The sequence below is a fragment of the Lygodium microphyllum genome, chromosome 22 (genome assembly GCF_053477565.2).
Source record: "Lygodium microphyllum isolate KBCC chromosome 22, Lygodium_microphyllum_v1.1.10, whole genome shotgun sequence".
Classification (NCBI taxonomy): Eukaryota; Viridiplantae; Streptophyta; class Polypodiopsida; order Schizaeales; family Lygodiaceae; genus Lygodium; species Lygodium microphyllum.
Genome location: NC_141156.1, coordinates 127,697,436 through 127,723,308, shown reverse-complemented (window position 1 = coordinate 127,723,308; position 25,873 = coordinate 127,697,436). Strand labels below are relative to the sequence as shown.

The 25,873-nt window shown below is 40.4% G+C and overlaps 1 protein-coding gene across 1 annotated transcript; it reads right to left on the bottom strand.

Annotated features, from left to right (window-relative positions):
• Positions 1-22,489: 22,489 nt before the first annotated feature.
• On the bottom strand, positions 22,490-25,476 carry LOC148017600 (ferredoxin--NADP reductase, leaf isozyme, chloroplastic-like). The gene is made up of 9 exons (XM_087662524.1): positions 25,222-25,476; positions 24,619-24,877; positions 24,360-24,493; positions 24,103-24,181; positions 23,925-24,016; positions 23,764-23,841; positions 23,618-23,680; positions 23,254-23,488; positions 22,490-22,839 (listed from the first exon to the last, which is right to left on the bottom strand). Exons 1-9 carry the CDS (start codon positions 25,336-25,338, stop codon positions 22,772-22,774), a joined length of 1,125 nt encoding a protein of 374 aa, XP_087518650.1. The 5' UTR covers positions 25,339-25,476; the 3' UTR covers positions 22,490-22,771.
• Between the last annotated feature and the right edge of the window lie 397 nt (positions 25,477-25,873).

Genomic DNA, 25,873 nt, shown 5'->3' with positions numbered 1-25,873 from the left:
GAAAACCTTTAGCTCTTCATTCATGGCAGCCATGGTTTCAGCCCATCAAGGAACCATTGATGGTAGCCATGGTTTCAGCCCATCAAGGAACCATTGATGCTCAATTCTCTTCAGGTCTCTCTACACTTGTCGGGGACTTTCTGGGGGATACTTCAAGCACCATAAAAAAACTTTTAACCCTTAGGACCAACATCATTGTGCTCATCAAAGACATTAGCAAAATAGGTGCAAAAAAAATCAGTGTGAATTTCTCTGGTCTGCTCTTTCTACCTTAGCCACCTTCCAGTCATCTCTTGTAGCCTTTAACACTCTTGGGCATTAGGCAAAGGCTTGACATAATCTCCTGACATTGATATTGAGTATGTAGCATTGGATTTGAGATTCCATACTTCAGTCCTTGATTGTCATATAAGATAATTTACTGTAATAACATATGGGACAACACACTCTTAGAGTTTGGAGCTCTTGTCTATGCCTACTGATACTCATATGGTACCCCGATGCTTTAGAATATCATAACATTGTCTTGGATGCTTCTTGGACTGATTTGAGCACTCATTTGGTCAATTCTATAGAGGTTTTCAATGCTATGGTAAGTAGGATTGAATGCTATTTTATCAAAGAAACTTCATGCCTGTATCTCGTTAATGCTTACTGACTAATTGGTATGCTACACTGATGTCTATGGTTGATTCAACATACTTGGCTATGCTTTCGGAATGCTCTTGGGTTGAGATTGAATCTCAGTCTCATTGACTTCGATCGTCATTTCTCAAAGCAAGCATTCATTTGAGACACTTCATGACTCATTTCATAGGATGATACATGAGTCATTTGTTAGATGTATTCTGGTATGGATGCTACATTCTTGGTTGTGTTATGAAAAACATTGAGCCTTGCGTTTGACTTGCACTTGAGCTATCTTGGAGCTTGGATACTAGACATCATAAAGGGAGTCAATCTTGAAGTGGAAGCACAAAGCGAAAGCAAGAGCTACGGTGGAAGGAGCAAGTATGAGAGAGAGAGAGAGAGAGAGAGAGAGAGAGAGAGAGAGAGAGAGAGAGAGAGAGAGAGAGAGAGAGAGAGAGAGAGAGAGAGAGAGAGAGAGAGAGAGAGAGAGAGAGAGAGAGAGAGAGAGAGAGAGAGAGGGAGAGAGAGAGAGAGGAGGGGGAGAGAGAGAGGAAAGATAAAATTTAAAAGATGGAAAGGAGAGAGAGAGAGAGAGGGAGAGAGAAAGGAGAGAGAGAGAGAGGGAGGGAGAGAGAGAGAGAGAGAGAGAGAGAGGAGGAGGGGGAGAGAGAGAGGAAAGATAAAATTTAAAAGACAAAAAGTTTATCTTTTTTCTCTCTCCCTTCTCCCCCTCTTTTAGTTAGATTAAACTGTTTAATTTAAACTTTCCTATTTTTCTCTCATTTTTATCCTCTTTAATTAAATATTTTTAAAAGCATTTATTTTTTTTCTTTAATAAAAAATTTTAATGCCTTTTAAATTATTTTTTGATATAGTTTTTTACATACTTTGAGAGAGAGAGAGAGAGAGAGAGAGAGAGAGAGAGAGAGAGAGAGAGAGAGAGAGAGAGAGAGAGAGAGAGAGAGAGAGAGAGAGAGAGAGAGAGAGAGAAGAAGAAGAAGAAGAAGAAGAGGAAGAGGAAGAGAGAATTATAGAGCGAGAAAATAAGAAGAAGAGAGAATTATAGAGAGAGAAAATATAAAAGTAAAGAGAGAGAGAGAGGGAGGGAGAGAGAGAGAGAAGAAGAAGAAGAAGAAGAGAGAATTATAGAGAGAGAAAATGTAAAAGTAGAGAGAGAGAGAGAGAGAGAGAGAGAGAGAGAGAGAGAGAGAGAGAGGAAAACGAAAAAAAGGAAAATAGAGGAGAGGTGTTGGGAATAAAGGCGCATGTGCTTAGCCGCTCGTGTATTAGTTACACTCACAGTATCCCTACCGTATATTAGTTACATGTATACTTATACCCTATAGGTGGCGACAAGTGCCTATCACTATCACTTCATTCTTTATTTTTTCAGTGACATTTGAATAAAGGGAAGGGATGTCACACATTGTGACTGTTGGAGTTCTCACATCTTGTGTCTCTCTCTCTCTTGCTCTTGCTCCTTCCACCATAGCTCTTGCTTCCGCTACATGCTTCCACTCCAAGTCTCGCTCCCTTCAACTAATATCTGAGCCATTGCATTGGCATTGAGGACTCCTCCCCTTCAGTTTACTTCAGTCTAGATTTGAAAACCTTTAGCTCTTCATTCATGGCAGCCATGGTTTCAGCCCATCAAGGAACCATTGACGGTAGCCATGGTTTCAGCCCATCAAGGAACCATTGATGCTCAATTCTCTTCAGGTCTCTCTATACTTGTCGGGGACCTTCTGGGGGATACTTCAAGCACCATAAAAAAACTTTTAACCCTTAGTACCAACATCATTGTGCTCATCAAAGACATTAGCAAAATAGGTGCAAAAAAATCAGTGTGAATTTCTCTGGTCTGCTCTTTCTACCTTAGCCACCTTCCAGTCATCTCTTGTAGCCTTTAACACTTTTGGGCATTAGGCAAAGGCTTGACATAATCTCCTGACATTGATATTGAGTATGTAGCATTGGATTTGAGATTCCATACTTCAGTCCTTGATTGTCATATAAGATAATTTACTGTAATAACATATGGGACAACACACTCTTAGAGTTTGGAGCTCTTGTCTATGCCTACTGATACTCATATGGTACCCCGATGCTTTAGAATATCATAACATTGTCTTGGATGCTTCTTGGACTGATTTGAGCACTCATTTGGTCAATTCTATAGAGGTTTTCAATGCTATGGTAAGTAGGATTTAATGCTATTTTATCAAAGAAACTTCATGCCTGTATCTCGTTAATGCTTACTGACTAATCGATATGCTACACTGATGTCTATGGTTGATTCAACATACTTGGCTATGCTTTCGGAATGCTCTTGGGTTGAGATTGAATCTTAGTCTCATTGACTTCGATCGTCATTTCTCAAAGCAAGCATTCATTTGAGACACTTCATGACTCATTTCATAGGATGATACATGAGTCATTTGTTAGATGTATTCTGGTATGGATGCTACATTCTTGGTTGTGTTATGACAAACATTGAGCCTTGCGTTTGACTTGCACTTGAGCTATCTTGGAGCTTGGATACTAGACATCGTAAAGGGAGTCAATTTTGAAGTGGAAGCACAAAGCGAAAGCAAGAGCTATGGTGGAAGGAGCAAGTATGAGAGAGAGAGAGAGAGAGAGAGAGAGAGAGAGAGAGAGAGAGAGAGAGAGAGAGAGAGAGAGAGAGAGGATGTGGGAACTCTAATAGTAACAATGTGTGACCAGCCTTTCCTTTATTCAAATGTCACTAAAAGAATAAAGAATGAAGTGATAGTGATGGGTGCCCACCACCTGCAGTGTATAGATGTGCAGGTAACTAATATATAGTGTGGATATTGTCAGTGTAATTAATACATGGGCAGCTAGGCATAACTGCCTTTACCTCCAACAACATCCCACTTAAAGGTGACTGTGCTCCTAGTGAGGAGAAAAAAAGGAAAAAGCGACAAAGTACAAACGTACATAAGTACAACAAGATGATGACAAATGTCATCTCATCCAATGCCCATCAACTTCCTAAGGAAGGTAAAATGCTCCATAGAGAGACTTTTAGTGAGTAGATATGCAAGATTTTGGTAAGATGAGATCTTGACAAGAAGCTCATTGGACTTATCTTCAATGAACTCTTGAATAAAGTGGTAATGCATCTTAATTTACTTCATCTTCACATGGAAGATCGGATTCTTAGCCAATTGAATAGCACTCATAGAATCCAAATGTAGTGTAGGGACCTCATCGGTAATGCCAAGGTTTGCCACTAGACAGCCTAACTAGAGACCCTTCTCACAAGCCTAAGTGGATGCAACATACTTTGCCTCTTTACTAAATAGAACCGTGCATTTCTGTACCATGGACATCCAAGAAATAGTACCTCCAACAAAGGTGAAGATATAGCCAGAGGTGGACTTCCTACTGTCTACATGTCTTGCATAATTAGAGTTAGTGTACCCCATGATTCCTATATCATTACCACCAAAATAGATGCACATAGTTGTTGTGCTCTTCAGGTACCTCATGATACCCTTGATGGCATCCCAATGCCATTTGCCAAGTGTAGCCATATAGCATGCCACAGCTACCATGACAAATGCCACGTCAAGGCGAGTGGCTATCATGGCATACATCAAACTACCTACTATAGATGCATAAGGGAATTTGGCCATCTCATCCTTCTACTCATCAAACTGCGGACAATTGACCTATCTAACCTTTATATGAGAAGGTAAAGGACATCCAATAGGCTTAACATCTTGTAGATAAAACTGCTCAAGGACCTTCTGGATGTACTTCTTCTGTGATAAGTAAAGAAGCCCTTCAGAGCGATCACATGTAATGCACATCTCAATAATATGTGAGGCATATCCCATGTCCTTCATCTCAATGCTCTTCTTGAGCTGACCTTTCAAGGCATCTAGTTCATCACGAGCACTCTCATCGATCAACAAACCATCCATGTAGAGTATCAAAATAATAAGACTGCCATCACGAGCCTTCTTCACATATAAAGATGGATCCATATCACTATGGGAATATCCCTCTGAATGCATAAAAGCATCAAACTTGTGGCACCATTTCCTAGGTACCTGCTTAAGGCCATAAAGACTCTTTCTCAAATTACACATTGGGTGGTCCCTGCCAAGTCCTGTAAAGCCCTTACTTTGCTTCATGTAGATCTCATCATGTAACTTTCCATGAAGAAAAGCCGTCTTGACATCCATATGATAAAGATCCAAGTCAAGTTGAGCAATCAAAGCCAGTACCAAGTGTAGGGTAGTTATCTTCACAATAGGAGAAAAGACTTCATTAAAGTCCATGCAATGCTCTTGCTTGGAACCCTTAGCAACCAATTTGGCCTTATATACCGGCTTGGGATGTCTAGGGGTAGTTTTTAACTTATACACCCACTTACATGGCAAAGCACACTTTCACTAGGTAAAGGAACCAAATCTCATGTATGATTTTCCTATAGTGAGTCATACTCTAACTGCATGGTCCTCTTCCAAGAGTGACTATCACCTCTGCGAATGGCCTCACCATAAGTCAGAGACTCAGTGCCATATGCCACCATAACATAATCCATAGAGAGCTCAAACTACGTAGGCTATCGTCTATCTCTAGTAGACCACCTCAGAATAGGCTATGGGGCTTGTACATCCTGTGGAGCATCAAGGAATTAGGCCATTAGAGCATCAGCCACCGCAGCTCTGGAGGCTATCTAGCTCGATGTATAGTAGGAGGATACTCCTCTTAAAATATCACCTTGTGTACCTCAATGACATGCTTAAGTTGCTTATATAGTTCTCCTTATGGAAAACAACATCATGGTTGCGAATAACCTTCCGAGCCTGTTCATCCCATAGGTGATAGCTCATCTCACCTATATCCCCATAACCAAGAAAGATGCATCTCTTAGACTTAGAATTCAACTTATTGTGCTTGTCCTTGGGAACATGGCATAAGTTCTCACGACCAAAGACACACAAATGAGCATATGAGGGAGGTTTTCTAAACCATACCTCCTTTGCAACTTCATAGTCAATAGTAATATATGGGGATTGATTTATCAAGTGTACAGTAGTAGTGACTATCTCAACCCAAAAATGTTGTGGTAAGCTTGCCTGGCTATGGACTCACTCTTGAATTGTTTTATTCATGCACTCAACCATACCATTCTGGGGTGGGGTGTATGGGGCGGTCAGCTAATGCTTAATACCCCTTTCATCACAAAACTGCTCAAAGGCTTTAGAGACATACTCATCCCCATTATCTGACCTGAGGTATTTCAACTTATACCCAAACTAGTTCTTAACCAAAGCAAGCCGACGCTAAAATGTAGCCAATACTTTTGATTTCTGCTAAATAGGATATGCCTAGATCTTATGCGTATAGTCATCAATGAAGGTAATGAAATCCTTTGCACCACCTAAGGACTTGCAAGGCATGGGACCATATACATTTGAATGAACAAGATTCAAAGGCTCACCCATGTGTGTTATACCAAACTTTTTATGCATATTACGTGTCTACCTGCTATATAAACAATGATCACAAGACCCAAAGCACTTATAGTCAAGGGGTGGAAGATACTGCAAACATGTATTTTCATTCCTTTCAAGGACATGTGCCCAAGGCAACCATGCCAGAGAGATGCATGTGAAACTACATCCATTGCCAAAAAATAGTCAGTGGACCTAGATACAAGCAAGGGGTAGAGAGTATTGGACTTAGCACCATGTGCAATGACAATATTCCCATGGGTAATCTTCTACAAGGAATCACCTAAAGAAACTACATAACTGCATTATCCAAAGTACTAATAGAGGCAAGGCTCTTCGTGAGAGCTGGTACATGACGTATATCATGAAGAGTAAATGTGCCACCTGAACCAAACTGCATCTAGACATCACAAATACCAATGATCTCTAATGCCAAGTCATTACCCATATGAATAGATCCAGCCATACTATGATAGGAGTGAAACCACTCTCTATGAGGGGTCACATGAAAGAAAGCCCCTAAATCTATCAACCAACAGTGCATATACCCTAATAAAGCATGAATCACTTGTGAAGTGTCAAGAGAAGAAGCTGTAAGTATGAAATCATCATTAGAATCAGTCTGCATGATATTAATCTCTTTAATCTTAACATTGCACTTGCTAGGAACAATCCTGTGATCATCATTTTTATCCTGAACTTTACCCTTGCCCTTTTCCTTGCGCTTGCCCTCGTGCATTTTGTGGCATTGTGGCTGAATATGTCCCGCTTTCCCAAAATAATGACAAGTCAATGAGGTCTTATGGCCATGGGACTTACTTGAAGACTATCCATGTGACTGAGAATAAGATTGATGAGAGTCTCTCCCACAGCAGTCATTACTACTCCTGCCTTTATTGTCTCTAATTGTCAAAGCATGAGAGGTATGAGAAGCATCGACATTCTTTTTGTTAACCTCTTCATTCAAGAGTGCACCCTCTAAATCTTATAACTTTAGCCCATTTGTAGGCATGTTTACACACATAGTAGTACGAAATGTATCCCATGTTCAAGCAATGTAACCAAGAGGAATAAAGAGAAAAGATTACCCTTGAATTCAATCCCCTACAAACGGGGCTCTTCTTGTCATAGACATTGCAAATCTTGTCCCATAAGTCCCATGTGGGATGCCCATCAGAGATAACATTATAGAACACCTACTTAGAGAGGGATAAAATAATGGTGGACTTACATAACTCATCCAATTTAGCCCAATCCTTTGTATCTATATGTTGAAGCTTAACAATCTCATGTTTGAAAGCCTTAACCAACATTTTTTGCACCAAAACTTGCTAGATTTGGGCTTTCCAGTAACTATAGTTGTTGCCATCCAATTTGTTAATATTGAAGATAACACTATCATTGGAATCACCAGCCATACTGAGACTAAGAAAATGCATAAAAGGGCAAAATATGCTAATGTATTAACCTGCAAATCAGCCCCAAAACCTCTGGTAGATCAAGTTGACAACAAGAGGTACTGACCAAGTAATGAGCTGTCCATAAACTCAATGCAAAGAACTATCAAATGGAGGAGACTACTCACATAAATAGTGTAGTAAACTATAATTATAGCCTTCTTAAAGTTAAAGTGCAATAGTAAGAAATCAATGCCAAAGAGGGCCAATTACTGATACAATACAAACTGCAATTACCAAAAAATAGCTCCAACTACTAGCAGTGAGTGAATATCACCAAGAGCTATCAAGGGATCAATGTGTTAGACTGAGGTATATCCCATAGGCATAACCGTCATGCATAGCGTAAGTCTCATGGGTAATAGAAGAGACCAACCAAAGGCACAACAAACTGAGCAATGTAACGGAAACTCAATACATAGCCAACCAAGATGCATATATCACTCACAATATCATGATAGAGAAAGGTGCCGACCCAAAAGCAATGTCAAATTAGCCCACTAAGCATCAACTACATATATAAAGCATGACAAGAGCATGTAGATGCCACTAAGTCCCACGGTCTCATTGTAAAACCTTCAAGCTCAACTGCATAACCAAATGCTCAATGTAATATCCAAGTGTCAAGCAACAACTCCCACTCGAATAAAAGTCAAATGCCAAACGAGCAAACAAAGCTCAAAACATCATGCGGAAGGCATTCATACGTCCAAGATCCAAGTAGCATATATTTGGGAGAATCCAACCAAACTTGCAAATCACTTACTGTAGCATCAAATGACCTTACTAAATAGTGAATGACAACCAATGTTAAGAGTCAAAGCTCCAATCTTAGCTCGAGAGCATAACCAAAAATGTAAGATCAATGGTATACCCTAATGTAGTATCCAAAGTGCTCGGAAAGTATTATACATGAAGTTTCTCTAATAAAATAACATTCAGCCTTTCTTATTACAACAGTAAGAAAACTTCTGTAAAATTGAGTAAATGAGTACTTAAATCAGTCCCATAGCATTCCAATAGATTGGCATAGCATCCCCAAATGATCTAGCATCAAATAGACGTCCTGTGAAGCATAAGTGACCTCCAGACAATGAGGTAACTGCTGTCCTGAACTGTATGATAGCAAACTATCACAAATTGTGAGTCAATGGTTGATCTAAGGAGCTTCAAATGATGCCTAGAATCACAACACCAATGCCGAGGAAGAGTCCACAAGGTTGCCAAGTGCCAAGAGTAATGCGAGGAACTGAAGATGAGGTGGGATGAAGCAACTTTGATTAGAGATAGGGGCAACCTAGTCAGCACAAACTATGCCTGTTGTCCTAGGCTCAGTGCTAGCTGTGTTAAATGATGTGGATCTAGGACATGACACAAGCTATGGTGGATCAAAGATGTAAGCCAAGTTCATAATGACATGGACAAGTAGAGACAAACTATTACACAAGTGAATTAGGTTCCAAGATAGATTAGCTTGGACTCATAAACACAATCTTGTGTAGAATCGACAATGACAGACACTTAACTGAAAGTACAAAGCATCATGATATTGTGTTCATTTCATAGTCAAGTACAATGCTTCATAGGCTTTGAGTTGTTCCACTCTCCTCACTGTGCATATGGGATTCAGGACAGCTCCTCTTGGAGCATACATCATTTGTCTATTTCTCAACACCCCCCCTCAAATGATGAGTCCCTACACTTGCTGGCTTTTGCCCCCCCTTCATGATAACATGGCCCGGAAGACTAGCTCATAGGCAGCCTAGTCAAGTTAAAGCTTGAGACTTTACATCTTGGCAAGGGTTGTACAAATCAAATTCACTAAGGAAAAGAAAGATCCACTATGGGAAAAACATATGAAAGATATAATGAAAGTTCTTCAAAACAATCTGTCAGAGTTGTTGATGGTAGTGGAACCATATTCTTCTTCTTCTCTTCCTTCCATGTATTGGTTCTAGTGATGATCACTTTGCAATTGTTGGGCTCTCTTCTTATGGAAACATTCACTGGCTACATGGCCAGTCTTACCACAATAGTGACATGTAATCCGATCCTTGTTATGGTTGTTGATGAATCCTCGACCTCTTCCTTTAGGTCCAGCAGCTCCTTTGGTGTACAAAAGATTTTCCCTAGATGATGAGACATTGTCTTTTGCATTCTTGGTTTTTACTTTGCCTTCTTCATCGAGTAGTGAGTGCTCAATATCTTTAAGTGTGAGACTTGGAACATTGCTCAAAGTGGACACAAGATTTTCATATGGATCCTTGTTTACACTTGCAAGCAGTACGGCTATTGCTTCATCTTCCTCAATATTCTTTTTAAGAGATGCAAGTTGAGTTTTTAAACTCTTAAACTTATTAATGTGTATGGTCATAGAAGCACTGTCTTTGATATCTAGTTTATAAAACTGCATGAGAAGTTTTACCTTTGAATTCTTTGCTTGAGTACCAAACATTTTATCAAGTTCCTCCCAGGCGGTTTTAGCATTTCTAATACCAGATATATGATGTAACACATCATCACTTAATCCCCAAGCAATGATGCCTAGTGCCTTATTATTCATCTTTTTCCATTCTTTGGATTTGAACTGGTCTTCTTCAACGAACCCGTCTTCATCATCTTCCTTCTTGTTATCTGCATCATCTTCAAACAAGTCCCATAAGTCCTTTCGCATCAGGTGGTACATGGTCTTTTCCTTCCAGGCATGGAAGCCTTCTCCATTGAACTTTGCTATTTGCTCAAGTTCTGCCATGTTGAGCAGCTCCAATTAATTGGGAAAAGACCAGCAAGGGGGATTTGTGAAGTGTCACAAGGAGGTTAGTGTCAACTGACACTAGTTGAGTATCAATAGATACTATTCTTGAGCTTAGTATTGAATGTCGGTGCTTGATCTTCTTCTTGCTTGTTGATTTGAAGTGTTAATCTTGCTGGGAACTGAGTTCAAACTCAAATAAGAGTGGCAGTGTGTGCCCTCAGTTGAAAGGAATGAGAAATTGAAGGAAAATTGAGCTTGCACCTTGATGGCTATGGCTTCCTGGATTAGGGTTTTGACCCAGGCCTGGTTTTTTCTAGATATCTAGAGCTAGAGTTGATCATTTTGAAAACTTTTTTTATGGAAATGTATCTTACTCCATGCTCTACAAGAGCCCCATGATAATCGTCAAGATCGGGTACTGCAGTCCGCGCGCAGATCAGCGAAACATAACCAGGTGCAGATATGGCAGCGACGTCGAATTTCAGCAATGCCAGGCTTGTAGGTATCCAATGTCAGGCTTAGATGTGATAGGCAGAAGCTCCTTGAGTAGAAGAACAATCCTCCTGAAGAAAGCACACTGAAATGTTGCCTGATTTGAGAGATATGAGAGCTCAAAGTGAGGTATGTCCTGCAGGCCACAAACTGGGGCTATGGTAGCAACTGACAATAGTGACAATGCTGAGGTCCAGATAGACAAATCTCATGGATTGATGTGATACAGGGAAGCTTTGTGAGGTGGAGAACAACTTTCCAGAAGGAAGCTCACAGAGATTTGGTATGTGGAGTGAGATACAGGAGCTTCAAGATGACAGGGTGCTGCTGGCTATGGCTGCCACAAGGTCCAACTAAGATTTGAAGTTGAAACTGAAGATATGAGCTGAATGTGGGCTGGTTAGAGATCATTAGAGATGAAGGGAGACTAGAGATTCAGAGTGTGAGCTGTGCCATGCCCAACTGGGCTCTGATACCATGTTAAATGATGTGGATCTAGGACATGACACAAGCTATGGTGGATCAAAGATGTAAGCCAAGTTCATAATGACATGGACAAGTAGAGACAAACTATTACACAAGTGAATTAGGTTCCAAGATAGATTAGCTTGGACTCATAAACACAATCTTGTGTAGAATCGACAATGACAGACACTTAACTGAAAGTACAAAGCATCATGATATTGTGTTCATTTCATAGTCAAGTACAATGCTTTATAGGCTTTGAGTTGTTCCACTCTCCTCACTGTGCATATGGGATTCAGGACAGCTCCTCTTGGAGCATACATCATTTGTCTATTTCTCAACAAGCTGGGCTAAGGTCAATAGGGCTCAAGGGAAGCTCAAGGGGAGCTCAATGAAGCACAAACTATGCCTGTTGTCCTAGGCTCAGTGCTAGCTGGGCTAAGGTCAATAGGGCTCAAGGGAAGCTCAAGGGGAGCTCAATGAAGCTCTAGAACTTGCCTTGACAAGCTGGGAAGTAAGTAGGTAATAATATATACCACTTTAAGCTGAGCCATGGCTACCATTAAAATTGTGAGTTGAAGGTATTCTCCACAAGCTAAAGCGAGTCGAGCTTAAGCTCTCAAGAAGGATGGCTTTGATACTAGTTGAAGGGAGTGAGCCCTGAAGTGGAAGTACGAAGTGAAAGTAAGAGCTATGGTGGAAAGGGCAAGAGCAAGAGAGAGAGATGCACAAGATGTTGGAACTCCAACAATCACAATGTGTGACCGGCCTTTCCTTTATTCAAATGTCACTGAAAGAATAAAGAATGAAGTGACAATGATGAGCGCACCGCCTGTATTGTACAAGTGTGCGGGTAACTAATACATGATGATGCACATATTGTGAGTGTAACTAATGCACACGCACTAGACACATGCATCTTTACCCCCAACACATCGACTGCCATTTATCTCATTGGATGCTATACAAAGAGCTTTGCTACCTACATTGGGTTTGATGCTCCTAATGTCTACTACTTGGATCTTGGATGTATGGATGTGACTCACATGAGGTTTTAAGCTTTGCTTGCTCGTCTATAGCATTTGACTTAAGTTGCAATGGGAGTTTCTACTTGACATCTAGATGTACTATAGGGCATTTGGCTATGCAGTTGATCTTGAGGTTATTACAGTGAGATGGTGGGACTCATTGTGACATGTCCATGCTCTCTTGATACTCATTGGATGTAGTTCCCTATCGTGGGTTGATTTGATATTTTGTCTCGGACCTGGCACTTATGTTTGTCAAAGTGTTGTTTGTGGTATTTATATGCCTCTGGGTTATGTATTGAGCCTTGCTCAATGGGTTATACATCATGAAGTTCTCTTCATTTATCTTGAGACCTACCCTATGCATGACGTCTATGCCCCCTGCATGTATGGTCACTGACATATTGTAGTTGTGACAGTCTTTAGTGCCGGTTGTTTTTGGCCTTTCTTTTCTTGGTTGCTTACAATTTATTGTTTGCATATTGTCGCAATTTATTACAACCACCTATCATTTTAGTTCTATGCATTCTATTTGAGGGTAGTTACTTGGGTTTGATAGTTTCTTGCCTATAGTTTGTGGATAGCTCATTTCTATACATTCTTGCCTATAGTGGTCTACTTTGCCCTTTTTGTGCACTTTCTTGGTCCCATTATGGTTGATGTCTCTCATAATAGTGCTATCTTTAATATTGCCAAGTTAGATTGCACCAACTATAGCTATTGGAAGGCCCAAATCTAACAAGTTTTATTGTAGAAAATGTAGATTAAGCCTTTGAAACATGAGGGTGTCAAGCTTGAATGTATTGATGTAGATGATTGCTAAAATAGATGAGCTATGTAAGTCCCTGATCAAAATTTTCCTCTCTAAGTAGGTTTTCTATAATGTTGTCTTTGATGGGTAGTCTGCATGGGACTTATGGGATAAGATTCGAAATGTCTATGACAAGCAAAGCCTTGCTTCTTAGATGTATTGGTTGAAGCAACTTGTGGACCTTCACACGAAGGAGGGCACTTCCATGTTAGCCCATTAAATGAGTTTCATTTCATTCTTAGCCATTTGTCTTCACAGGGGATTGAATTTAAGGGTAATCTTCCTCCCTTGTTCCTCTTAGTTACACTGCCTGAATCATAGGATACATTTAGTATTGTTTATGTGTGTAAACATGCCTACTGATAGGTTGAAATTGCAAGATGTAGAGGGTACACTCTTGAATGAAGAGGTTAACATAAAGAATGTCGATGCTTTTCACACCTCTCATACTTTGACAGTTAGAGAGAATAATGGTAGGAGCAATAATGACTACCATGGGAGAGACTCTTAACAATCTCATTCTTAGTTACATAGATAGTCTCGAAGTAAGTATCATGGCCGCAAGTCCTCATTGAATTGTCATTGATGTGGGAAAGCATGTCATATTCAGCCATAGTGCCATAAAATGTGCGAGGAAGCACAAGGAAAAGGACAAGGGTAAAGTGCAGGACAATAATGATGATCGTAGCATTGTCCCTAGCAAGTCCAACATTAAGATTGAAGAGGTTAATATCACGCATACTAATTTTGATGATGATTTCATACTTGCAACTTCTTCTCTTGATACTTCCCAGTTGGTTGATGCTTTATCATAATATGCACAGTGTTGGTTTTGATAGATTCAGGGGCTTTGTTTTATGTGACCCCTCATAGAGAGCGGTTTCACTCCTATCAAAGTATGACAAGATCTATCTCTTTGGGTAATGACTTGGCATTAGAGATAGTTGGTATTGGTGATGTTCAATTTGGTTCATGCAGTATATGTTCACTCTTCATGATGTACTCCATGTACTGACTCTCACGAAGGGCCTTATCTCTACTGGCAATTTGGATGATGTAGGTTATTTTGTCTCCTTTGGTGATTCCTCATGGAAGATTACCCATGGGAATCTTGTATTGCACATAGTGCTAAGTCCAATACTCTCTACCCTGTGCTTGTATTTGGGTCAGTTGACCATGTTTTGGCAGTGGATGCAATTTCACATTTATCTCTTTAGCATCATCGCCTTGGGCACATGTCCTTGAAAGGAATGAAAATGCTTACCCATTTGTAGTATCTTCTATCTCTTGACTATAAGTGTTTTGAGTCTTGTGATTATTGTTTATATGGTAAGCAAATACGTAACGCACATAAAAAGTTTGGTATGAAATGCATGGATGAGCCTTTGGCTATTGTTTATTCGAATGTATGTGGTTCCATGCCTTGCAAGTCCTTAGGTTGTGCAAAGTATTTTGTTACCTTCATTGATGACTATATATATAAGGTCTAGACATACCCTATTAAGCAAAAATTGAAAGTCTTAGCTACATTGCAACCTTGGCTTGCTCTTGTTGAGAACCAATTTGGATAAAGGCTAAGATGCCCAAGGTCAGATAATAGAGGTGAGTATGTCTCTAAAGACTTTGAGCAGTTTTGTGACGAGAGGGGTATTAAGCATTAGTTGATCACCCCATACATCCCATCCCTAGAATGGTATGAGCGCATTGAATAGAACAATTCAAGAGTGAGTTCGTAGTTATGTTTAGCCAAGCAGGCTTACCACAACATTTTTGGACTAAGGTAGTTACTACTGCCATACACTTGATTAATCGGTCCCCATGTACTGCTCTTGATTATCAGGTTGTAGAGGAGGTATGGTCTAGAAAACCTCCATCATATGCTCATTTGCGTGCCTTTGGTTGTGAGGCTTTCTGCCATGTTTCAAAGAAAAAGTGTAATAAGCTAGATCTTAATTTATGAAATGCATCTTTCTTAGTTATGGAGATGTAGGTGAGATAGGCTATTGCCTATGGGATCCACAAGCTTTGAATGCTATCCATAACCATGATGTTGTTTTCCATGTGAGGAGAAAATACATAAGCAAGTTGAGCATGTCGTTGAGGTGCACAGAGTGATATTTTAGGAGGAACCTCTTGTTATTATATAGCTAGCTAGATAGCCTGTGAGAGCGGCTCATGCTCTAGTTGCCCAAGTCCCTGATGCTCCACAAGATGTATATGCCCCACAACCTACTAGAGATAGAATACATCATGATTGGTTTGCATCCTCTATGGATTATATTATGGTGATAGATGTTGGTGAGTCTCTTACTTATGATGAGGCCATGTGTAGAGGTAATAGTTACTCTTGGAAAAGGGCCATGTAGTCAGAGTATGACTCATTGCAGAAAAACCATGTGTGGGATTTTGTTCCTTTGCCTAGTGGAAAGCGTGCTTTATCATGCAAGTGGGTGTACAAGTTAAAAAGTATCCTTGGACGCCCCTAGTTGACATATAAGGTCAGACTGGCTACTAGGGGTTTCAAGTACGAGCATAGTGTGGAATTTGATGAAGTTTTTTTTCTTGTTGTTAAAATGGCTACCTTATGCTTGGTATTGGCTTTGGTTGCTTAGATTGACTTGGATTTTTATCAGATGGATGTCAAGATGGATTTTCTTCATGGAGACTTGCATGATGAGATCTATATGGAGTAGCCTAAGGGCTTTGCAGAACTTGGCAGGGATCACCAAGTGTGCAGATTGAGAAAGAGCCTTTATGGCCTTAAGTAGGTACCTAGGGAATGGTACCACAAGTTTGATGCTTTTATGCATTTATAGTTATATTTCTATAGTGATATGGATCTGTGTTTATATAGCAGAAGATTCATGATGACAGCCTTATGATTTTGATACTCTATGTGGATGATATGCTGATTGCTAGGAGTGCTCATGATGAGCTAGACACCTTGAAATATCAACTTAAGAAGAGCTTTGAGATGAAGGACATGGAGCATGCCTCACATATTCTTGGGATACGCATTAGGTGCGATCACTCTAAGGGGCTCCTTTACTTGTCATAGAAGGAGTATATCCATAAGGTCCTTGAGCGATTTCATATACATGATGTTAATCATATTGGCTATCCTTTACCTTATCATGTGAAGGTCAGTTAGATCAATTGTCCGTAGTCTAATGAGTAGAAGGTGGAGATGGCCAAGATCCCTTAGGCATACACAATGGGCGGTTTGATATATGCTATGATAGCCACTTATCCTGACATAACATTTGCAGTGGAAGTTGTGGCACACTATATGGCTACACTTGGTAGATGGCATTGGGATGCAATCAAGGGTATTGTGAGGTACTTGAAGGGCACAACAACTATGTGCATCTATTATGGTGGCCATGATACAGGAGTTGTGGGGTATATTGACTTTGATTATGCAAGACATGTAGATAGTGGGAAGTCCACTATTGGCTATGTCTTCAACTTTACTAGAGGTATTGTTTCTTGGATGTCCAGGGTGCAGAAATGCAGCCACTGAGTCTTGCAAGGAGGCTCTCTCATTAGACCGATAAACATTGGCATTACTAATGTTGTCCCTATAGTGCATTATTCAGATTCTATGAGTGCTATTTAGTTGGCCAAGAATTTAGTCTTCCATGTGAAGACGAAGCACATTGAGATGCGTTACAACTTTATTAGAGAGGTCATTAAGAAAAACTCCATTGAGCTCGTCAAGATCTTAATTGACCAAAATCCTATAGATCTTCTCACTAAAAGTTCTCAATGGAGCATTTTGCCTTCCTTAGGAAGTTGATGGGCATTGGATGAGATGACATCTTTCCTCATCCTATTGTACTCTATATACACTTGTATTTTGTCACCTTTTTCTTGTTCTCTCTTCACTAGGAGCACATTCACCTTTAAGTGAGAGGTTATAAGGGGTAAAGGCACATATGCTTAGTCGCCCATGTATTAGTTACATTGATTGTACCTGCATCGTGTATTAGTTACATGCCCTGCACACTTGTACCTTGCAAGTGGCAGGCGTTTATCACTGTCACTTCATTCTTTATTCTTTTGGTGATATTTGAATAAAAGAAATGTCGGTTACTCATTGTGACTATTGGAGTTCCCACATCTTCTTTGTGTGTGTGTGTGTGTGTCTCTCTCTCTCGCTCTCTCTCTTGCTCTTGCTCCTTTCACCATAGTTCTTGCTTCTACTATGTGCTTCCACTTTAGGGCGGCTCACTCTCACAAAGAGAGAGAGAGAGAGAGAGAGAGAGAGAGAGAGAGAGAGAGAGAAGTGTAGAGAGAGAAAATATTAAAGTTAAAAGAGAGAATAAAAAAGGAAAAAAGAGGGGAGAGAGAGAGAAGGAAAAGAGAAGAGAGGAGATAAAAGGGAAGAGAGAGAGAGAGAGAGAGAGATAGAGAGAGAGAGAGAGAGAGAGAGAGAGAGAGAGAGAGAGAATAAACTAAAATAAAAGGCACAAAGAGAGAAAAAATTTAGATATAGGGAATTGGGGGGGGAGAGAGAGAGAGAGAGAATGAAAAAATTAGAAACATAGAGGGAAAATAGGAGAGTGAAAGAGGAGAAATGGATTGTCGAGTGAAGTTGCCATGCAATAGCATGATAACTTTGCTTGCTGCGAAGTGGTCTAGCGTTCCATGCATGTAACATTAGTACAAATCAAGATATTCCACAATTGTCACCTTTATCAACCGTAGGCTATATTGCAAGAGGGTTTAAATGAGCTTCACATTTGTTGCAAGCTCCATAGTTGATTCTAGTGGTAGATGTGGGGACTTTCGAATGAACATCAAATCCACTTGAGATCCTTGAAATACCTGCTTTGATCAATTGCCTTCAGATTTTCATTGATGGTGAAAAGATGGGAGAACAATATTGTATGTGCTAAACTGAGAGAAGCTCTAAATTTGCAATGAAAATCGGATCTTAAGTATGGAGCAAAAGTTGTGATGCTGGAGGACCAAGTTGTTGGCTCGAAAGGAAGGAGATCAAAGCAAGCTATTTAGTGGAGATTAGCGTTCCTTGCGCAACAAGGAAGCGAAGCTGCCGTGCCCTATCACATAGTAACTTTGCCATCCTTGAGTGTAAAAACACCATATAATTCACTTCCATTGCACAACTATAACATCTATATAGTTGTAACATCTGTATAATTGCACAACCATAGCATGAACACATATTCTTCTTTTGCGTCCTTGAGCATAAGAGGTCACATGCATGCTCACTATTTTCTCTCTTTTTTGAATCTATCTCACTATTTATTGCCAATCTCTCTCTCTCCCTACCCTTTTCACACCTCTCCTCTTTGTGAATTTTCTCACATATCTGTTATATATATATATATCTCTCTCTCTAGCCTTCTCCCCTCTCTCTCCCTCTCCCTTTTTTATCTCTCTCCTCTCTCTACAACACCCATCACTTCCTCTCTCTCCTCCTTTCCACCTCTCCCTTCCTCCCCTTGTTTATCCCTCTCCTCTATTTGCAACCCCTCACACCACTTTTGCATCTCTCCCCTCTATTTTTACTCTCTTTTTCTCTCTCTCGTATGCATTTACAAAAGGATAGACATGTACTTGCATTTAGGTGTATAGAGAATCATATATGTATACAACACCTCTCATTATGCACCAAACTTGTAAACTTTATCCATACTTGCTTTGCATGTTACAATTAGAAATAATGTTGCACCTGACCACAAACAAAAGACATACGAACTGCATATGTTATATTCTCTCTATCTTGAATCTCTCTTACTATTTTTTTGGCTCTCTCTCTACCCCTTTTCACCCCCACTATCTCTCTGTGACTCCTCTCATATATTTATTCTCTCTCTCTCTCTCTCTCTCTCTCTCTCTCTCTCTCTCTCTCTCTCTCTCTCTCTCTCTCGTTCCCTCCCTCCTCCCTTTTCATCTCTCTTCTCCCTCTACAACCTATATGTCTTCCTTCTGCCCCCTTTTTCACCTCTCCCCCTCCCTCCCCTTTCTTACCCCTCTCCTTTACCCCCAACCCCTCCATCTCTCACCCTTTTTACATCTCTTCCCCCCCTTTCACACACACACACACACACACACACACACACACACACACACACACACACACACACACACACACACACACACACACACACACACACACACACACACACACACACACACACACACACACACACACACACACACACACACACACACACACACATATGAAAGCCCCATTAGAATTTCAAGAACCAAGTAAGATTTTACTTATTGTCAACAAACTCCGTATCCAAGGTTTAATAGAAGCTTCAAGAAAAGAGAAAATGGTTCAATGTCTAAAGAATGAGATAGGAGAAAGTTTTCTAAAGTTTAGAGAAGTAAAGCCCCAAGAATCTTGAAGAAACTGTTAAGAATTCACTATTATCATGAATACTCAACAACAACGCTAAGAAAGAGAATCCATGTCTGACCTTCAATCTTTGAATAGAATGCCATCAGTTTTTAGAAGAGTCATCAAAGAATGCCTTAATTAAATCTTAAAGCATCATGGATGAGATTAAAGCTGAAGATTGCCAAAATGCAACCCAAAATTTGCACCAAAAATCATGTTGATCAAGTTGATTTGCCATGTGGCTTGCTACTTATCAAGCTGATCACTATGCTACTCCAAATGCTCCTGGGAATAAGGAGAATGATGTACACTCGGAAGAGAGAGATCAGGTCATGAAATTAGCCCATGGGAGCTTGGTGCAAGCTAAGAGAAGAGAAGGAAACCTTGGATTAATAGAAACCAACCTTACGTAGCCTTCTCCTAAACTCCCTTAACCCTAATTAGACCAAGAACCTCCAAAATGTGAATCTTCTTAACCACAAGCTACTAAAATACCCAAGAAGTTGTTATTTCTTCTTTAGATCTTCTCAAAGAACTCCAAGAATAGTGAAGACTAATTGCAAAGAACCCCGACCAGTCATGGTTTGAGCTATACCAAGTCCTATAACCAAATCTTAAACTTTAATTACCCTATATGCTGCTAGTAACCATATCTAGGCTTGAAAACGACCTTGCCAAGAATCAAACACAAGGCTCTAATACCATTGAAATGAACTTAGCCTAACTTGAATTAAAATGGCAAGAAATTCAAGAAACAACAATTGAATCAACTAACCATAGCCATGCCATAATTGAACATGTATTAAGACTATAGCATAATGAAGCCATACCTAGAATGAATCAAAGGTACAATGCAAATCATGTGGGGCTATTGCAAGAAATCCACCTCTTGCAATGGTGGGCATTGAGAATACACGCTCAATTTTGTTGGGGAAGGTAGAGATCCTCAAGCTCTAAGAAATGGAGAAATTTAGCAAATGAGAAAAAAGATCCTTACATCAACACCCTCTTGTCTTTTATACTCCGGCCTCAATTAAGCTAATTCCCCTAAACTAAAGGGTATGAAATTTATTTTTTTGCATGATTATTCATGAGCTAGGACTTTCTTGCATGTGTCAAGGTATTGGGTTGCACACTCTCTCTCTTTTCTTTTCAACCTCACAATATAGAAGGAGAAATAGAAAAGAGAGAGAGAGAAAGCCAACGATATATCATATTCAAGATCATGTTCAAGATGAGACGTGTTTAGATGTGATGTATGGAGAGAGAGAGAGAGAGAGAGAGGAGCTTTCAGAGCCACAAGGACTATTTACTATGTGTGTGTGTGCGCGTGTGTGTGTGCGCGCGTGCACTCATGTGTGCACGTGTGTGTACATGCATGCGTGTGCACGCACATGTGTGTGCATATCTAAATAGAGAGATAGAGAGTCATCAAGGAGTGAGGACCTTGCAACCGCCTCTCTCGTATTTTCAAATTTTGAAAATTAGAATTTCTGCTTGAATAAAAAGCAACGTTTTTACATCTTGCCCTTGATATATCTACTCTTCGTTCTTATGTGCCATGGGGTGAAAGGTCTCCTAAGCCACCACATAATTGTCTAAAATAGCTTGCTCGCTTCATGAGCTATATCTCTTTGCAAGTAAAGTAAAGCTTCACTCTAGCACAATAGCTTCAACTTACCTGCAACAATGTGGTCTCTAAGCTTGGTTCATATTACTCAATAGGTTTTTGATATCTTCAATACACCAATTGTGTAATGACATTCTATTCAAAGTAATATGTGTAAGGTAATAAAAAGCACAATGTCAATGATAAAATAAAGAATCAAAAGAGAAGTAGACAAGCTTTCTAATAATGCCATGGTCCATAAAAGTAAAGAAAAAATTTAAGAAATTACCGCTATAATGAAACCGTTTTCACCCTAAACTGATACTTTTGCACTATCATCTTCAAGCTTTGAAGTTGATCAAGTCTCAATATGGCTTAAAGGAATATATATTATCTTCAGATACATTATGATATATTCAAAAGTTGCACCTAACTTCAATATCATACGCATGCAGGTGTTTGTGCAATTAGCTCAAGCCTACTCTTTACATTAGTGTGTCGCGCCCCTTCCAAAATGTGGATAGCATGGGGGAGATACATGTCACCACAAGGTATAATTGATTTACATTGATAGTATAAAGGATATGTATATAAAGAAAAAAAAAAGCTTTATTAATATCCTTTCATATGCCTCTTAGGTGGATAGGACCAATACCATATGTCCTCAAATATCAATATACAATTCACCTTTGGGTGCTAAAAGCTTAATCAAACTACATTGCAATCAAAATAATCAAGCCTCAATCAAAACAAAGCCTACATTCTCAAGGGGCAGTTTATGTACATAAACACCTAGGTGAGTAGAGCTGTAACAGAAACAAACTAGTGTTAGTGAAGAGAGGGGGAGGTAGTGAGGGGAGAAAGGCCTTAGAAATTTCTCGTCTATGGCGCATACAAGCGCTCCTTGCAATCTAAATGATACCTTAGGGCAAACCAGAAGAGAATCGAATCGACGAAGGACCGCAGGGAGCATGTGCTGCAAAATAATTACCCAAAATGCAAAGACTGAATTTGGGTGAAGGGCCACAGATTTCTCAAGGTGCACACATAGGGCAGATGGACCGAGGGATCGATCTTGTTTTGTTTCCCTTTCGTGCTTGTCCCAGGAATTCTATTTAGATGACAAGTGTTTTCAAAGAGGGACTCATCCTTCATATTAATATGTAGATAGATAAATCTGAAGACATAGATGGATATAGAAGTAGCTGTACAATATGCCCTTCCAACCTCTTCTTTGTAGTGTCATGCACACTGTTGGTGGACGTAGTTGGTCATTCATGAGACGTATGACATAGCTAACATCTGAATGTTATGACAGGTACGTTCTTGCATGACGCTCGAGTAAAAACTTGATCGCTCACAACATCAAGGAATATGGCCTCCGCCTATTCGGCCTGAATTGCCTCTTTTTGCTTAAATATTGGGAGTGAAGTTACAGCATTGGGTATGGGGCACATGGATCCGCTGGCAGGAGAAAACTTTTTGGGAGCTGAGCAGACAGATAGGGCGCTGATAAGAATCGCCCCTGGCATAGCCAGCTGTTTTCCCCACAAGTAGATTGAGAAAGCACAAAAATTACACCATATTACAGAGGACAATACAAACGCTTGCGCGTTGAGCCTTTACCACTCATTCGCGTGAAGCATGCTTCTAGTACACTTCTACATTCCATTGCTCATTCTGCTTCAGCTCTCGCTTGTACTGCACCCAGTCATATCCTGCAACGGACCATAATTGGCAAGATTTAGAAGGTTGATGCAGACACGCATCCTTTCTAAAGCTTAGATGATGCAGACACATATTCTGAAGCTTTGAATCTAACACAATGTGGAGACTTTACATTGCCACTTACGTGATTTATACAGACAGATCTAGTCTGCAGTATTTCATCTATAAATAATATGATTTTGCATCTATTTCTAATAAATATTTGCGTTTCTGATTATATGATTTATGCAGACATCTTTTCTGAAGGTCTGCAACAGTATGAATGAAATTCAAAACCTTTGCTGCTTTTGAATTGTAAGACTATAATAACTCCTTCCATTCAAAACCGTACATTAAAATCTTTTGACACTCTACTAGAACGCCAACAAGACAACACTACATGTTCTGATTAAGTACGATGTTACCATCTCTTGCAGCCAAACTCGTCATAATGTCATCAATTCCTTTCTCCATTCCCTTCAGCCCACACATGTACACGTAAGTATTGGGCTTCTTGAGAAGTTCCCAGAGTTCATCTGCATACTCGGCCATTCTCGTCTGTATGTACATCTTCTCCCCCTTCTCATTTTTCTGTTCACGGCTGACAGCAAAATCTAGTCTGAACTTGTCTGGGAATTTCTCCTTCATCAGCTCGAATTCCTGTAATGATAAAACCACGTCACTAAGGCAGGTCAACTGTTTGCTCATGGTAAACTGGCTTAGATTCACACAGCACAAAGAAACAATGGGTAACCATGTCAGGATAAGCAGGCAAGTCATAGAGTTGACCTCTCTGTAAAGAAGCGTGCTGCTTGTGGGTACTCCCAAGAATAGCCAGGCAAGGCCCTTGAACTGCCACAAAAGAAATCACATTCTCAACCGTGATAGTAACAACAACAGTGTGACCCAACATAGAATGACAAAGATTAGCTTGCCTTGTAGTCAGCATGCTCTTCAAAAAACATCTTCCACAGAAACCCTCTGAAAGGTGCTATACCTGTCCCTGTTCCAAGCTGCCAATAAAACAACGAATTTGGTTGTCAATCATCAGCCACACTACTGGATATCCATCACAGTTAAGGCTATCAAAAGTTACCATGATGATTGTGGCGTTCTCGTCCTTAGGCATAAGCATCTCTTTGCCTACGGGACCTGTTATTGCAACAGGCTCCCCCGGTTTCAAGTCGCCTGTACAGCGGATAACAAGATCAAACCCCAGTCGAAAAGTGACACACCGATAAGAGATAAAACTGATTGACATTCGATGAACTTACATAGATAGTTAGAGCAGACTCCTTTCACTTCTTCTCCTTTATCATTGGTGTACACAAGTCTCTTGACACAGAGTGACACCTACCATCCCATGCAAAGCAAAACAGATCAGCAAAAGTTCATCTTCAGCTTGAGACATTACAAAAGAAAATATTTCAACTGGAAGTACAACTTTACAATAAAGGGGAAAGAGTCTGAGAAATGGACCATCCTCAAGAGCAACACAATCTAAAGCCGACTACTAAGCGATGGAACTTACAGTTTTCTTGTCTCCAAAATCTCCAAGGGCGCTGCTAGCAATGGAGTAAAGCCGCAGCTTTTGTGGCTTGCCCTTGGCGTCCTCACCAGGAGGAATGACGCCTATGGATTGGCCTTCTCTGTATTCTAATTTGCCTGCAGGTTCATAATACTTTATAGATTTTTAAGGCGGAAAGGAGCTTGTAAGATTTCGCACGTTTCAACGGTAATAGGCTCAAGAAAGCTCGAACACTAAGTCTTGGAAGCATAAATAAACGGACCTTCTGTGCTGAAGACCATGTGCCATGTCTCTCCTGGTGCATCATCGCCAACGATCTTTTTATTGAGAAGACAAAGCCCTATGTAAGGCGATCTAGGCTTAAAGGTGTTGATGACTAGGCCCTCGTCGTTCTTCTTGGATTCCTTCACAACTTTGGCAGGAGCTTCTGTGGCAACCGAGGCCTTCACAATCAGACTTCGCGGTTGCGTGGGATGGACCATTTTGGTATCGCAGGAGAGGCCCGATCCATTTAAGAAGGGCTGCAAAGGTGAAAATGATTGTTACTGTAAGGGAAGCCATAGCAATTGGGCAGACGGAAGCGATCAAGTCATGGCAATAATAGGTGAGGAAGTAAGATGGAGATTGGTTGTGGCAACAAGGGTAAGGACGTAAGATGAAGATTGACAACCAGGCACTGTGTGTGTGTGTGTGTGTGTGTGTGTGTGAGAGAGAGAGAGAGAGAGAGAGAGAGAGATAGGTAAATGTAAGTGTTCAAGATGAGGCCTGGCGCACACACGCAACAGAAGTTCTGCGACTTTCATAATGAAGCTAAGCACGAGAGAAAGACACACCCGAACACACATACACAGATAGAGAGGCTTACCTTGAGTGCCGGTAATGAGACTCTGTCAAGTGATCGATGAAAGGTAGCTGAAATGCGCTCTATAGAAGGAGCTGCAGTCGAAGAAGACGAGGAGACCGAAGCAGTGGCAGCCGCCATGGCTCCTTGTTCACAGGCACTCCTTCGCAGGCAATTCCTGCTTGGTAGTAGTTAGTACTGTCGTTTGGCTCTCCAAAAGCAGAGAGACGGAACTGTGCTGGAGAAGGATGGAAGGCAAAAGGGCCTTGGAAAGACCAGCATTGGTTTAGGATAAAAGACCCAAATGACATGGCACTCTTTAGTGGCTCCAAATATTGTGCATTTTGTTGATCGGATAAAAGAGTCCATTTCAAAGGTAATGAGATTTGCACACCATCCATATATAAGGCCACCTTTATATGATCTTAAGTGTCTTGGCTCTTCCATGTGTCTCAAGACGTCAATCAAAGCCGGCTTTGACAAAAATCTTTCTTTCTTATTTTGGCTGGAGGTTTGGTTATCTCCCGAACCTCCATTTTTCTCACAAGCCTATTCTTTTTCCCAGACTTCCATTTGAATTCAAATTGCATGCATGCATGGTTGAGAGGTTGAGGTGGCTTTCATGCCCCATGTCCTCACGTCCTCCTTTTCTCATGATGATTAAATTCTTCATATA

Excerpts from the sequence above, each read along its gene's own strand:
- LOC148017600 (XM_087662524.1), bottom strand. The coding sequence starts at position 25,338 with ATGGCGGCTGCCACTGCTTCGGTCTCCTCGTCTTCTTCGACTGCAGCT. Across the intron at positions 24,017-24,102 it reads AGTCTGCTCTAACTATCTAT|GCGACTTGAAACCGGGGGAG; the intron begins GTAAGTTCATCG and ends TCCGCTGTACAG. Across the intron at positions 23,489-23,617 it reads GCACGCTTCTTTACAGAGAG|GAATTCGAGCTGATGAAGGA; the intron begins GTCAACTCTATG and ends TTATCATTACAG.